Below are 16,506 nucleotides of genomic sequence, written 5' to 3' on the forward strand. Positions count from 1 at the left end.
CCCCAGCCAGCTGCTGCAAGGCTTTGGGGGCAGCCCCTGTGCATACAGGGAAGCCGGGCTTCTCAGAACCAAGAAGGCTCCTCCAGGATCGCCTGCTTTCAAGGCACTCCTGGTTCCTCTGGTTGAACGAGGTGGAAGATGACGACCCGTCACAGAGAGGAAGCCTGAGGTCAGAGAGGGCAGGTGACTCAGACTCAGAGTTGGCCCATGGGCCCTTCCTGTGTTAGTTCTTAGGCATTTCCGGGAAGAGGGTACCGGATCAGGGTCAGAACCTGCTGCAGACTGTGTGATCTGGGGATGTATTGAGCAGAGAGTGAGGGCTCAGGGCTTTTTTCTCCACCCTTAGGCCTTTTCTCATCACCTTCCAAGACAGGATGACCATATGCCGGTCAGGGGTGGTCCTGTGTCCGGGGCAGGACCTGGCATCCCTGCAGAAGCCGGCTGCAGTTCTGTGTCCTTGGGCGGAGAGGACTTGGTAGGGCCCATCCTGGCAGAGATTCTCTGAGAAACACAAAGCGAAGCACTAACTCATTGAAACTAGGTTTTGGTTCTCTTTGGGTGGGTTTAGATGGTGGGTGCTATGCTCACAAGTCTAATGTAATCTGGATTCGGATTCACTCATGTTGTCTGAAGAGCTCTAGCAGAGTAGAGCTTAAGGAAATGTGTCTATACCTCCATACCTCTTCATCATCTTCAGCTGAGTCACTTTTATTCAGTATTGCAAGATGAGAAAGTCAAACAGCGATCTGTTGCAGAATAGTCTGAATATGCTTAACATTGAACTGTGCACTTAAAAATGGCCAAGGTGGTAAATGTAGTGTTATGTGTTTTTAACACACAAAAAAGGTGAATACATTTTAAAGGCTAGAGTAATTTCTTAATTGACCTGCTCTGTGTACACATATATGCATCCCTTGGAGTCTGTCAAAGTCATGGCTTCTACGTGGGTGTCTGCCCGACGCTGTCTCCCCCTCCACTTGCCTCTCTTCTTCCTTCCTTCCATGCACAAGGTCCTGATCACGCAAGTCTGGAAGGGGCTTGTGGTTAGAGTTTCTGGCTGCCTGCTGTGATCACAGTCCCTGGACCCAGTTAATCTAACTCCACCTTCACACCTGCCCTCTCACTGCACGCTGAAACCCCCTGTACCTTCAGCTGTCCACTAAAGCTGTTCCCAGTGAGCAAGGTGGTGAGCGTCCTTGGGTCAGCGAAGGCTTACTGGGTACCATCGGTGTCCTCATGACAGCTCTGGATGTTGTTTTCAACCTGAGCTGGAGCGTATGTTTTCAGGCTGTGTGTCATACTGACCAGTCTCAGTACAGCTGCAGGACGCCCTGGCCCTCAGGACGCACAGGAGCAGGGACCCACCAGGCACGGTGCTTCCCTCAGGGAGCCTGAGGAGGCCTGGAGCTCCATTCAGTGGCCTCCACCTCTCAGGGACTCTCTGGGTTGTCATAGGTCAGCCTAGGGTCACATCCTCTCTGAAATGCTTTCCCGACCACCATCTCTTCCGCACGTGTCCAGGCTCACCACCCATCTCCATGGAAAACACTGACCTGTGACTGTCTCTTTGCTCTTCTATCACCATCTGCCCCAGCCACCCCACGCCAGTCATGAGCTCCTGGAAAGCAGGAGAAACCAAGAATTATGGTCGCGGGGAGGAACTTCCTCCTACCCAAGCCTACCAGAGAGGAAACCAGGGTAAAGGAGATTGTGGAGTGATGGCCAGTGAACCCAGGCTGAGGGCTTCTGGTGATGTTTCTGGGAAGGACTCTTGTTCTCTATTTTGCCACAGGCAAAACTGCACTTTCTCCACCTGTGAGGTCCCATCACTGGAGGTGAGTGGTAGGCGGGGTATTCAGGTGCCATCAGCAGTCCAAAAGGAGGGTCCCACCTGGGGTTAGGACAAGCCATGACCTTTCAAATGGATGCTTTAGGACCATGAAGAGCGATGGACAAACAGATGCTCACAGGCGCACATTTGGTGATGGAGTTGGCCTGCCATGTTGCAGGGAGCTCTGCATACTTCTAATTTGGGAAAGATTTTAGAGTGAGAGATGCATGGTCCTTGCTGGAAGCTGTTGTTGCAACTACTTACTTTTGTTGCATAAAAAGCATGTTATAAATTTGAGAGTTCATGAATCAGTTCCTTTTGCTCCAGTGACCCTCACTGCACCAACAGGCGGATTTGAGTGCCCCAGGCGGTCACCCTGACGGGCGTCTCCCCACGCTCCTGAGAGGCCTGCAGGTGTGGCCTCTTCTACTGGCTCTGCACCACCTGGCCTGCAGCAGTGACTCTCAGCCCCTCAGGCCCACCATTCTGTGTTTAGAACATCTGTTATCTGATGCCAACTTTGCTCCCCTGAAATCAAAGTCACAGCTTATGTAAACTACTTAAACAAATTTTTTTAAATACATGTAACACCCTAACACTCATGTTAAAGGATAAATTTTTAGAAAAGCAATTTATTTAATTTAGTGTTCATCTTAAGGTGAAAACCCTCAGGCAGGCCAGCCTAGTGAACAAAAATCATCCCCTCAGATCTTTTTTTACTGGGGAAAAATGCATCTATTGTAAAATTTACCATTTAACCATTTAAAATGTACAATTTATGGCATTAAGTCCCTTCACAGTGTCGTATAACCATCCCTTCTATCTAGCTCCAGAGCACTTCTGAAACTTCAAAAGGAAATCTGTACTCAATGGCAGTCACCCCCATTCCCCTCTCTCCCAGCCCCTGGGAGCCCCAGTTTGTTTTCTGTCTCTGGAGATTCTCCTCCTCTGGGCATTTCACATAAATGAGATCATAGGATATGTGTCGCCTTTGCAGTCAGGCCTCTTTCATTCAGCATAAGGTTTTGCAGGCTCACTCATGTTGTAGCGCAAGGCTGAGTGATATTTAGCTGCATGGACAGCCCATACTGTGCTTATCCGGTCATCTGTGGATGGTGACCTTTTGGTGACTGCGAATAGAGCTGCTGTAAATGTTCACGTATAAGTATTCATTCAAACCCCTGGCTTCCCCGGTGGCTAAGACGGTAAAGAATCAGCCTACAATTCAGGAGACCCAGGTTCAATCCCTGGATTAGGAAGATCCCCTGGAGAAGGAAGTGGCAACCCACTCCAGTATTCTTGCCTGGAAAATTCCATGAACAGCAGAGCCTGGTAGGCTACTATCCTTGGGATCGCAAAGACTCGATCACGACTGAGCAACTGACACTTTTCATTCTTTGGGGATAATACCCAGGAGTGGAACTGCTGGACCATGTGGCAGTTCTTTGGCTAAGTTGCCAAGAAGACATCCCCTCAGATATTTGAAAGTCTGCTTTGGTGACCCCCTGGCCTCTGGTATGGATGGCTTGTTTCCAGAAGCTCTTCCTTGTGTGTGGTAGAAATAAGCTGGTCAGTACAGGTGTGACTGACACTCACATATGCCTTCACTGCGGAGAAGTGTTAACTTATGTCATCCTTGGGTAGATAGCACCAAGACCCCGCTCTTGCTCAGGATAAAGAGGTTATGGCAGCTCCAGCCAGACCTCCAGGCCTGGGAGTCACCGCTCTCTTGGCTTCTCTCTGCAAGTCCTGTGTGTTGTTTCTTCTCATGGCCCATCAGCCATTCGGGCCTAGGGCCTCATCTGCCTGCGTCACCTTCCACTGAAGGTGGCCCCAAAAGTGGACAGTCCTAGTGACTGTCCTGAAGTACACTGTGGAAACATCACAGTTGCTGAAAGATGAAGTATGTGAGGAGAGGCCAGTAAGATCAAGTGATGGTAGTGGATGGAAGGAGAAGGTAAGAATAAAATAAATTCAAATAAGCAAAAAGGAACTCAAACTCGGCACCAGCCTCTGCTGATGGTGTCTTAACGGGCAGGAGTCATGCAGGGGGCCAGTAGTGGTCTTGCCTTTTGGTTGCTGTGCAACTTTTTACATCTGTGCTGTAAATTACCAGCTTACTCTGGGTAAAACATGAGCATATTGCTGAAATTTCTTATAGTAGAAGGGAATGCTTCCTAGCTTTTTGGACACAATCAGTTTCCCTTTTAAATCTGTCATTTTAGAGGAAATGCTACCACCTAACCAAGCACTTTGCTGTTCCCCAGTGGAAAGGATTTCCACTTTTGTAATCCAAATGGTAGGCGTCCTTTCCTCAGCCTCTTGGCGTTCCTTGGCTGGAGTCCGCTGGTCACATTCCTTTAAGCGCTTCTAAGTCTCTGGGGTCCGTTGGATCAGAGAGGGATCCCAGGGGGTGAGGCTGCTCCCTGAGCTCTTCAACATTATTCTGCACTCAGACTAGGAATTTCTAAAAGGCGTCACCCAACCCTTTAAGAATATACCCTGCAGCTGAATCAATTCCTATTTCAGTTTGAGGAGGGAAAAGCTCCTTACGTCATTGTTAAATCATTCTGGGAACATTTAAGCTGGGGGGAGTGTTTGGGTTTCTCGTTGTCACTTTCCCTTTGCCATTCTCTCTTTAGAGGATGCACATGTTTATTTGAATGAGCTGAAATCAGGAGGCCTCAAACTTAACTCGGGAGCCAAATAATCCAGACGAATCCTTGGTGATTGTTTTTGCTCCTAGGAAGGCGAGGGAGTTTCCAGAACCCACCGTGCAAGCCTTGATGACGCAGGCTTCATTCTTATATGATCGTATAGAGATAAATAAATAGATTAAGGGCGCTTTACCTCGCAGTGCCCCAGATAGAAGATGAAGGTCATGTTCTAGGAGGTCATGAGTTTTCATTCACTCATCAGAGCTGGCATTTGCCACCTGGCTGCACAGCACACTCACCTGGGAACTGGACAAAATGCAGGTGATGAAAGTGCCCATGCAGCTTCCGCCTCCAGAAGGTTCGGTTGGATTGGCCTGGGTCGTGTCTCAGGGGTCAGAATTATCTTAAATGTTCCCCACTTGTGAAACTCCAGTGTGAATCCAAGGTTGAGATGAGGCCTGGATCTCGAGCTTGTTTGTGTGTTGGAAACGAGAGTTTATAAAAAGTGCTGACACGTCGACCTCATTCCTGAGGGTCGAGACTTCACAGGTAAGGGGTGAGGCCCTAGAGTCAGGATTTTTAGTGTGATTTTAATGTTCAGTCACATTTGAGTATCATTGTTTCATATTCATGTTTCATCTTGGGGCTGTGGCCTAACCTTCCGGAGGCTGTTCTACTGTTGGGTAAGGCAGGAGAAATTCTACTTGGTGTAGAACTTCGACACCGATGGGTGTTCTGTGCCATGGTGCTGGGTGGTGACTCCCTGTGCTGGCCCCAATGCGGGTCCAAGCTTTATTTCAGCAGGTAGAGTGGGTCACAGCGAGAACCTCACCTCGCTGGTTCTCAAGTTCATTTTTAAAGAGGATCAGATAGTTACCCAGATAAATCTGAATCTGCCCTAGCACAGTGCAAGGAAAATCTGTGTGCTCTGAGTTACCTATGACCATGTGATTTCACTCTATTGCATAACGGAGTTGTCTGTATTTAGGTGAAGAGTAGCCATGGGGCTCCTGGCTACAGTTTTCTAGTGAGTGATCTGAGAATGTCACCTCTTGAACCTCCATTGGCTCAGTGGTAAATTGGCAACCATAGTGCCACCTTCCTAGTTAGGCTGTATTCAATCCCAGGTGCTAAGTGCTTCGCAGGCACCCCACTTCTTGGCCCCAGACCCCCACTTCTCCAGGGCTCAGTGGGTATGTCTGGGTGCCCCCATATGAGGACTGGCTCTCCTGTTCTGTCTTCAGCACCCCCAAATTTTCCTGCACTCACTCCATGCCACTTTCTTGCAGTGGCCAGTGTAAGGCTGCACTGCCCTGATCCCGGCAGGGCTCCGTCCCTGTGAGTGGCCTGGATGACCGAATGGCCAAGACTTGTTTGTCTCTCACACTCAGCAAGCTCCCACATCCCATAGTGAAGCTGAGCCCTATCCCTCAGCCTGGCCTGGACTGAGGCGATGCCGCGCAGACAGATGCACTCAGGCTCAGCACGTGTTATTTCTCTGTCCTTGACTGCGGCTCCACCCATGAATAAGGTGAATCATTGAAACACTGCGATTCTCAGGCCTTCGGGAGTAGTGACAAGGGGGGCACCTGAGAACACCTGCCCCCTTTCCAGCCTGGATAGGTGGGTCCTGAGGCCTGGTGTGTATCATGTCCTATGTCAGGAGGAGAGGAGAAGGATCTGAAGACATCTGACTGCCCAGCGTAGGGACTGGCTGGAGTGGGCCGCCTCTGGTTATATGGCCACTGCAGACCATGTCATAGTGCTGCATGTTGGTGGGAAAGTGAATCCCGAGGACGAGACTGGCAGGCAGCGTTTTGTTCAGGAAGAGCTGCTCCCCACCACATCCCCCACAGAGACCCCTGGCTGAGAATGTGAGCAGGGCTTGTATGGAGACGTACAGGTCACTGGGATTGTTGGTAACCCTGTGATCCTAGGTTTCCATGGTTTCTATGCTGATTCCTATCGATTTTGTGACTTGGAGGGCAGTGGGGTCCTGGGGCCTTTTCTGCTGCCTGCACCACTGCCGAGCAGGGCAGGGGGTGGCACCGGATGCCCTTTGCCTGAGGAAGGCCCCAGGAGGGAGGAGTTTGCTGAGCCATCTGCAGGGACCCAGCCGTCGTGGGCACAGGGCTCAGTGCAGCAATTCTGTCTTGCTCTCAGTGTCTCTTCCTTCCTCTTTTTTTTGGATTTGACTTCTCTGAGGGCATGCTCAGTCGCTCAGTCATGTCCAGCTCTTTGCAACCCCATAGACTATAGCCCACCAGGCTCCTCTGTCCATGGAATTTTCCAGGCAAGCATACTAGAGTGGGTTGCCATTTCCTTCTCCAAGGGACCTTCCCAATCCAGGGACTGAACCCACGTCTCCTGAATTGTCAGAAAGATTCTTTGGACTTCTCTACTGAAGAAAAATTTGGTCATAGCCAGATTTATGAGTGGCTTCTTTACTACAGTTCTGAGTATGGGTTTGAAGCATTTCTTATTTAACTGACTAAGTGAAATGGAATCAAGGCACTCCCTGGAGAGGGTGGGCAGTCTGCCTCCAGCCGCTGGTGGATGACTCAAAGGGTGTGATCCCAAGAGGCACTCCCATCCAAACCTCTAGGACTCTAGTCCTGCTGTCTGTAAATTAGGGTAACTTGTACAACTCCTCTGAGCGTATTGGTGCAGAAAGCCACCTCCCATGGGATTGTCTCTATATCTAATGGGAGGGTCCAGCGGACTTGTCAGAATGATGTTTGTTAATCAGACACCAGGCACGTTTGTGTTTGTGGATCTTCACACAGAAACTAAACACGGGTACAGACCTCAGGAACGTTGAAGGCTGGGCTCCAGACCATTGCCATAAAGCAAATATCGCCTCAATAAAGTGACTCAGATATGTTTTTGGTTTCCGAGTGCATATGAAAGTTATATTTATACTATTTAGTTTAGTTCAGTCGCTCAGTCATGTCCGACTCTTTGTGACCCCATGGACTGCAGCATGCCAGGCCTCCTTGTCCATCACTAACTCGCAGAGCTTTCTCAAACTCATGTCCATTGAGTCAGTGATGCAATCCAACCATCTCATCCTCTGTCGTCCCCTTCTCCTCTCTCCTTCAATCTTTCCTAGCACCAGGGTCTTTTCTAGTGAGTCAGTTCTTCGCATCAGGTGACCAAAGTATTGGAGTTTCAGCTTTAGCATCAGTCCTTCCAATGAAAACCCAGGACTGATCTCCTTTAGAATGGACTGGTTGGACCTCCTTGCAGTCCAAGGGACTCTCAAGAGTCTTCTCCAACACCACAGTTCAAAAGCATCAATTCTTCGACTTTCAGCTTTCTTCACAGTCCAACTCTCACATCCATACATGACTACTGGAAAAACCATAGCTTTGGCTAGATGGACCTTTGTTGGCAAAGTAATGTCTCTGCTTTTTAATATGCTGTCGAGATCGGTCATAGCTTTTCTTCCAAGGAGCAAGCATCTTTGTAGTCTGTTAAGTATACAAGAGTGTTATGTCTAAAAAAAAAAAAAGTGTTCATACCTTAATTTAAAAATGCAAAACAAGAAAGTAATTACAATAGTAATATCAAAGGCCACTGAATACAAATTACCATCACAAATATAATAATGAAAAAGTTTCAAGTATTTTGAGAATTACCACAATGTGATGCAGAGATACAAAGTGAACCAGTGCTGTGGGAAATGATGCAATAAACGTGCTGGATGCAGAATTGACACACACCTTCCATTTGTAAAAAAAATAGTGTCAAGTGCAGTAAAATTCTGGAGCGTGCTATATGTGGAAGGGCAGGTCTCAACCCAAGACCCCATTTTCCTCGTCTGCAAAAAGACGCAGTACACCACCTTAATTTTGTGATTCTGGGATTTCCTCTGTGAGCCCGTGTGCCCAGGCCTGGCTGCTGTGGGGAGCCTGGGCTGTTGTTCGCCATTCCCCCAGCAGAGGTGGTGCACGTGGGCACATCCCGGTGCCACAGCAGCATCATGCCCCCCTTCCTTGTTTCTCCAGGGGTGTCACAGTGTGGTGGAAATGGTGCGGGGGTCCCTCCTGTCTGCACTGAGTCTGAGAGGAGGGCACGGTCTGTCGTCTGGGGAGGCCTGGCCTCTGATAACTCCGGTGCCTATATCTTTACCTCTTTAGGAAGGGTGGACACACTCGGCCGGGAGAGCGATGCCTCTGTGCAGGGCTTCCCAGGTGGCGCTAGTGGTAAAGAATCTGCCTGCAATGCAGAAGATATAAAAGACGTGGGTTTGATCCCTGGGTCGGAACATCCCCTGGAGGAGGGCATGGCAACCCACTCCAGGTTATTCTTGCCTGGAGAATCCCATGGACAGAGGAGCCTGGCGCACTATAGCCCAGGGGGTTGCAGAGAGTTAGACACGACTGAAGTGACTTAGCACACACACGTGTCATCGATAGAAAGAAACACTGCTATCCTAATAGCCTGCAGCAAGTCTTCCAAACCACCTCTGCTGAGATTCCCCAGACCCTCTCCCCATCCCCCATAAAGTGAGTCTTTGTTGGTGGGGGCACGGCTGAAGGATCTATGATGTTTCTTGCACTGGACAGTGGGGCAGTGGATGTTGACTGTTAGTGCCTGAATTTAGCTTTCCCCTGCCCAGAATTCCTCACTGTTAAGAGTCGAGCGGTCATGCTCAGGGGCCTCACTCCACCGCGCACCTCTGCAGGTGGTGTGGCCTTCAGGGCACTCTGGCCCTGACTGGGGATGAGCACACAGGGCTCGCACACATGTCTGGCATGTTCTCAGCCACCGTAGGTCACACCCAGCCCAGTCCTATCCCAGAGCCCCGGGCACCGTCCATGGCCTAGTCCTCCCCAGAAGCTGCTTCCAAAAGGAGCAGGCAGGCTGTCAGAGCTGCTGGTTGCCTGGGCTGCTTCCCTGCCTGCCCTGTGAGTCTGAGGATGCCCCCTGGGTTGCATGTCCATGCACAGCAGCCCCTGTGGCTCCCCTGAGCAACCAGTGTGGACCTGCGATAAAACACAAAGTATTTTTTGACACTTTGAAATAAAAAGTTGTACTGGTTACAGTTCTTGTATCACTATGCCTGTACACTGGGATTGAGCAAATAAGCACTTAGATGATTCATGGTGGTAACAAAGAATGGACAAAAATTTTTTCTTAAAGATGCAGCACAACATATAAAGAAGGTGACCATTTGTGTAGACAAGTGAATATGTATACCTGTTTGTGACTTAAGAAAAGATTTCTGTGTCTCTGGTCTGAGTGGCTGTTACTTCCTCAGACTAGAGCAAGGTGCAAGCACTCTGGCCCCAAAGTTGACCACCGATGCCTTGAGAAGAAGATGGATTACTAGGGCAGAGGCCTCAGACCAAGTCCCTGCGGCTGTTAGGCAGCCTGGGTTCTTTCAGTCTTGTTCTTTCTTGCTCACTCAGTGATGGGGAAGAAGCCTTGATCCTGGGTCCCAGCCTTTCTTTGTTCCATATGCTTCCTGAGCACCTCTGGTGGGCCGGGCAGTGTTCTTGACCTTGGGGAACCAGCCAGACACGACTCCCTGCTGGAGCTGACATTGAGAAACACAGATGGGACATGGACAGTGGTTATTCCACCCAGTAAGAGGATGGGCTTCGAAAGGGTCATGCTGGGTGAAAGAAGTCAGGCACCAAAGGACGTGGAGTGTGTGATTCCATGTACGTGAAGTGTCCGAAGTAGGCAAATCCATAGACACAGAAAGTAGATGAATGGTTGCCAGGGGTTGGAGGTCGGGGATGGGGAGTGAATGCTTAATGGGTATGGAGTATGACTTGGGTGATGAAGATGTTCTGGAACTAAAAAAATTCAAAATACAGAGTGCCTCTGAGAAGTTTTAAAGTCGGTTTTAATCGAAGGTCAGTGTTCTCCATGATGAAAGCGCCTGCAGCCCACTTGTCTCTCTCCTAACAGGGGATGAGCCACACGGTGGAAGATACCGGAAGCTGAGCCTTGAGCAGTATGATAACGAAGCTGGGGAGCAGCCCACCTTCTCCAAATGCACCTGGGGAAAGACCACCAGTTCAGAACAGACTCCAGGCCTGGCGCCTTTTCTCTCCCCAGACAACGCCAAAGAGGTATACATACCACTACCCAAAGCCTGGCCTGAGCCCTGTCCCAAGTTGCCAGTTCAGTTCCCCACCCAGCTTCGCCCCCATCTCACAAACATGGTTCCTCCCTGAAGGCAGGCCTGCTGGCTGGGTGGGATCCCCCCTCTCCCAAGAGAGCTGTGCCAGCATGCACTTGGTCATCTGTGTTCTGATCTGTAGAATGGGGATTGAGGGGCCAAGTATGCGATGAGTCGTGAGGGTAGAGGTCTCAGAGCTCCATGGGTGGACAACAGTGGCAAAGGGCAAACAGAAGTCATCTTAAAGGAACCTGAGTCCCTCACCCACTCCTGGGGTCCCTGGGAAGGAGGAGGAAGAAATATGGTCACTATGGATATGTGTCCTTCGGGGAGATCTACAGAATATTTTTGAGGAGCCATACTTAAGGCTTTTAATCAGAATTGAAGTAAGACAGGTTGGCAAACCCCCAAAGATGAACCTTTTGAAATTAGGGTTTCATTTATTCTCAAAAGTGGACAAGTTGGAACCCAGAATAGACAAGGAAAGAAAGTTGCAGAGTTAATATCTGGAATGTATCCTTCCAGCCTCTTTTCTATGCCTGCGTGTTGAATTCATTGGGTATTTTACATATCTGTAAACACATTACAGGTGACAATTCTTTCATCCTGCTTTTTTTACTTAACACTCATTTCCCTCTGCTAAATAAACTCTCTGCCATCTCCACTTATCAACTATGTAATGCTGAGCACAAAACATTTCATTCTGCCTTAACTGTTACTGAAGCTTCTTCCAGTTGTCCACGGCTGCCTCCTGTCGCCAGTCTTAGAAGAGGGCTGGCTCAGTGAGGGCCAGGAACCCCAGCTGTCTGGAGGTGGCCTTCACCTGACTTCCACTTTGCCAATTTCAGGCAGTGATCACCACGTATCCCCCAGACCTGGATGTGATCGATGGCAGGATCTTCTCTCCAACCAACAGTGGCAGTGAATCCATCTCTCCCACCCCTGCATTTCCTGTGTCTCCAGAAACGCCGTATGGTAAGAAAGAAGCAGAGCTCCCTGTGTGCAATCCCACCCCTTCAGGGTGGAGAGGGGGACAGCTCCTCACTCTGCCTTCTTTTCCAGGGACAACAAGCCCACGTTACTCTCCATTCAGCCCATCCGTGCCACAGATGGGCAGCCCCAGTGCTCTGTATAAAGGAGCTCATGGTAAGACACCCACCTCCTTTCCTCTGCTGTGGACGTCCACTAATGGAGAAATATTTCTACGTGTGTCACACCTAAGAAGTGTGGTTCTGGCCGGGGAAGATGCAGGGACACAGCATGCAGCCTGCTGGGGGCAGGAGTGGTGCTGACTCTGTTTCCTTCTGTTCACTCAACACTTTCAGGTGTTGATGGGTTGGGTCCTGGTGTTCTCAGCAGCCGAACATCAAAGCTTTTCAGCTTCTTGTAGCATTACTTAGAGTTGAAAGAAGAAACGGAAACACCCGACCCACCCTTTTCAGAGAAAGTCAGGGCTACTTTCAGAGAGCAGTGAGCTCCCCACTCTGAAAGACACGGCTGCCCTCGCCCCTCGCCTGCTACGAGGTGTCCCGTCTTTTATGTTCACAGAGCCCTGTCCTGACTCCTTACGTCCTTGGCCACCATCCTGAATCTCCCCAGTTGAGTGGCCACTTCGGATTTGTCTGCTGCACCCTGCCCCCACTCCACCCAGCACTTTACATACTTGTGGGGTCTAGTTAGCCTGTGCACCGACCCTGGGAAGGGAGCGCTAACACAGTGGTGGTGGGTTACTCAGCGCCCCTTCCTGGTATGGACGTTCTCCAGCTCCCTTGAGAGTCCAGGACATCATAGCCCTGGGCAGGTGGAGGGGGGATGTAGCCCAAGCTGAACTTACATTTTAGAATCGCTGTTCTCTGTAAGTGGGGATTCCTGCTGTTCTGCCCTGGGGAAGGTGAGTGAGGGTTCCCTTTGCTGCTCATCAGATGCGCTTTGGTGGGAGGGGGAAGCAGACTTTGTATTTAAATACCGTCTTTTATGCAGAGGAAGTTGTAGTGATGACAGCTAGCTCCATTTTCCCTCTTTCTCCAGAGAACACAAGATCTATTTATCGTTTAATAGAAGGGCCACTTTTCTTCCAAAGTTTCCTTTATGGTTTTAGGTTGCTTCCATGTCTTGGCTCTTGTAAACAGTGCTGCAATGAACATTGGGGTGCATGTGTCCTTTTGGATCTTGTTTTTCTTTCGGATATATGCTCAGGAGTGGGATCAGGGTCACGTGCAGGGTCACGTGGCTGAGGAGCTATTTAATCTTAACACCTTCTCAGTCATCCATATTTTCATGTTGGCAATCCTTGAGGACGTTGCCCAGGAAGAGCTCAGAGACATACACGCAGCACTGACTGGGGGTCCCATGTGCCCTGTAGTGTGTGAGGGGTATGGCTAACCCCTGAGACACAGTGATGTGGTGCTGGCTCCCATGTAGGGACTATATTCAACCCTCTTCTTTACAACAGGGTTTATTTTTCAGTCTTGTAGTGATCTGTGATGGGGAAGAGCCCTGGACAGAATGGTGGCACTCTGCCAATTTTTATTGGTGGTTTACCTGGTGAGGAGGTCTGAGGGTTTGAAGGGTGAGTAGGTTTAAGTAGGAGTTAACTAGGTGAATGGAGAGGGGCATTTGGAATGGAGAAATAGCAGGCACAGGCCCTGTGGCAGAGGGTCCTTCAGACCAGGAGAGGATGGAGACAGGGGTCTGCAGGGCACTGGAGGTATGAGCGGAGGCCCAGCCACAGCTGTTCTCTGTAGCTATGGAGGGTAGTGGTATGGCCTCTGCAAGCAGTGCTAGTCATTAACAAGGCTTGAGACAGGGAGGCAACTGCTCAGGCTTCTGTTTTCATGTATTGATCCATCTGCTGTATGCAGAACAGCAGTTGGAATAGGCAGTGGGGTGGAGCAGCTCTGACAAAAATGCTTTCAGAAATGATGGAGAAAAGTGTGTTGGATTTGTGGGAGATTCACAGGTCAGGTAGTGTAATCAACTGACCCTATCAGAATGGATTTGAGCTTTGATGACTATTTCTGATTTTGTTGCTATTAAGATGTCAATTATGTCCTTTGTTAGTATGCAGCTAGTGTAACACTAACTACATAAAATTCCTGTGTGTGTGTTATTCCATCAGCCTGAACTTGGTACCAGGTTAGTCAGTATAAAGGCTTCCCAGGTGGTGCAATGGTAAAGAATCTACCTGAAATGCTGGAGACATGAGTTCAGTCCCTGGGTTGGGAAGACTCCGTGGAGAAAGGAATGGCTACTCACCCCAATATTCTTGCCTGGAGAATTCCATAGAGGAGCCTGGCAGGCTGCAGTCCATGGGGTCACAAGGAGTCAGACATGACTGAGCGACCAGCACTAGTCAGCATAAACCCAACTGTGTCAACTTATTTCCCAGACAGCCAGCAGACAAGTGTCAGGGAGAAACAGCAGGACACAAATTAAAGGTGGTAGAGACAAATTTTATCTGGTACAGTTGCAGCAGGGTAAGGAGCTGAGCTCAACTCCTCATGCAGCAAAGACAGCCCAAGAGCTGTGACAGGGTCAGGGGATGAAAAGTTACTAAGAGGAACATCAAGGAAAGGGAGATTATTGCCAAACTGGCCCAACAGGATCCTGCTGAAGATAGGCTTGAGCATCAAGGGATGAGGAACTTGATCAGGGAGCAAGCAGAGGAGATGACTCATCAGAATCCTTGCCAAGACTGGGCCTCCAAGGACAGACATCAAAGGCCAAGGTTGAGGCCTTGTAGAGAAGCTCCAGGACCCTCTCAGGTTTGGTCAGGGAGGGAGAGTTTGGTCATGGGAGAGCCCCGCGGTATCCCCTCTCACCTGGCATCTCTGCCCTCTGCTCGGGGTAGCACACATTCTGTTCTGTGTCCCTCCATGTCCTGTGGCACTTAGTTTAAGCCCCTAGACTCCAATACTAGGGGTCTCAGGAGCCTCCTGGCTCGTCCCGTGTCACACGCACCTCATTCCCACCGCTCACCTCTGCGGTGAACAAGTAAACAGAAAGCAAGCTGAAGTGTATTGGTGACAGATGGTTGGGTCAGAACCCAGTGTAACCTGCCCTTCCCTTTTGTGTTCCTGTTGCCTGTGCCTGTGTCAAGACAACGCCTCTTTTAAATTTCAGTACTCACTCCAGCAAAGCGAGGGGTATTTAAATATTTACTCAAATAATGAATACTTAAATATGAATTCAAATATTGTTGAATTATCCTAGCAATGTGTTTTAACTGGAAGAGGAGATGATAGCTTCAGGGACTGGGGACAGGTAGCGGGAGATGGCAGGGCCATGGTAGGCACTGGGAGGACAGCTGGCTCCAGGGGCTGGACCATGTCACAAGGGTCTGACAGAATACTGTGAGCTCCATGAGTAGACCAACAGGTCCTACCCACCTAGGACCCTCAAGCAGGAGCCTGGAGTGGCTCCTCTTGGGACTGTCTCTACAGTGCATCCCTGACACAGCCTGTGTTACTCCCTGGGAGACATACATCTCTGGGCATGCTATCTTAGAAATCCCAGATATGAGTCTGTGATATTGTAATTTATGATAAGAAATATATATTTAGTTTTATTTCTGCCACCAAACTCCTAAAGCCTTTGGAATTTCTTAAGTGATGAGAACATAAAGGTGATTTTTGTCATGATAATGAGATGACTTTTGGAAAAGATGGGGGCCATGTTGCCAAGGGAACCAACCTTGTGATTAGAGAGTTGGAACTCTCAGTTTCCCCCTCCCCACAACCTCCAAGGAGGGGAGAGGGCTGGAAGTTGAACCAGTTGCCAATGGCCAATGATTTAATCAACCCTGCCTATGTAATGAAGCCTCTAGGAAAACACCAAAGGACAGAGTTCAGGGAGCTCCTCAGTTGGTGATCGCCTGGAGATTTGGGGAGAGTGAGGTGCTTCGAGACAGCATGGAAGCTCCATGCCCTTCCCTATCTCTCCAGTCTGGTTGTTCTTAGTTATATCCTCTTATGATAAACTGATGAGTGAAATGTTTCTCTTGAGTTCTGTGAGCCACTGTAACAAATTATTGCAACCTAAGAAAGGGGTTGTGAGAACCTCTGATCCATAGCTGGTTGGTCTGAAGGGAGGACAGTCTTGTGGGACTGAGCCCTTAGCCTATGGAGTCTGATGCTGTCTGCATAGGTGATCAGAGTTGAGTTGAATTGTAGGACCCCAGGCTGGTTTTGGAGCATTGCTTGTTGGCGTAGGGAACGACCCCGAGCATTGGAGTTGGGTGCAGAACATTTTAGAGCCCCAGAAGGAAATGTGTTTCTTGAAAACAAAAATATTAGTAAGAGATTAGGTAAAGAGGTCATTTACTATCAATCCTTATGAAGGCAAAAGAGAGAATTATGAAGTGTTATGAACTATTATTCCAGTCTGAAAGCCTAAGCAGTCCTGATGACATTTTCGAAATAAATGGGGGAAAAAAATAAGAAAGCCCTCATTAAAAGTGTATGATTCTGATATAGCTCAGCTTCCAACTTAATTCATAATAGGTTTTTTTTTTTTAGTCGAGATAAAATTCACATCAGTGAACCATCTGTAGTGCACAGTTCAGTGGCATTTTGTGCATTCACAACGTGGAGGACCATCATCTTTAGTTACAGAACATTATCTTCACCTGATGGCTTTACAAGTGGGGTTTAGGGGATATTTGGGGACTTTTGCTTTCAATGAACACGATAAACAGCATTAGTTTACTGAAAGGGAAGGCCTTTATACATTTTGCAACTTATAGTTTGTATACCCATGTTTCTGAGAGGAGGGCTGGTGTTTTCAGGGCCCTGCCTGGGGCTGTGGGTGGTAATGTGAATGTGGAGGAGGGGCTTTGACCCTGGACTGCTCTGAGCCTGCAGGAAGGAGGCCCTGGCCTG

The 16,506-nt window shown here is 49.1% G+C and overlaps 1 protein-coding gene across 12 annotated transcripts in view; it reads left to right on the top strand.

Moving 5' to 3' along the window:
- Positions 1 to 16,506, top strand: part of TNS3 (tensin 3) — a 222,572-nt gene that overhangs the window by 162,831 nt on the left and 43,235 nt on the right. For 10 of the 12 annotated variants that reach the window (XM_025291331.3, XM_045166422.1, XM_044946771.2 and 7 more), the window contains 3 exons: positions 10,414 to 10,577; positions 11,476 to 11,602; positions 11,690 to 11,773. The exons of 1 other annotated variant lie outside the window; for it this stretch is intronic. In XM_025291331.3, coding sequence (XP_025147116.3) covers positions 10,414 to 10,577; positions 11,476 to 11,602; positions 11,690 to 11,773 — 375 coding nt within the window. The remainder of the gene's footprint in view (positions 1 to 10,413; positions 10,578 to 11,475; positions 11,603 to 11,689; positions 11,774 to 16,506) is intronic. One more of the 12 variants, XM_025291325.3, reaches the window with a different exon arrangement.

This window comes from Bubalus bubalis, chromosome 8, assembly GCF_019923935.1.
Source record: "Bubalus bubalis isolate 160015118507 breed Murrah chromosome 8, NDDB_SH_1, whole genome shotgun sequence".
Classification (NCBI taxonomy): Eukaryota; Metazoa; Chordata; class Mammalia; order Artiodactyla; family Bovidae; genus Bubalus; species Bubalus bubalis.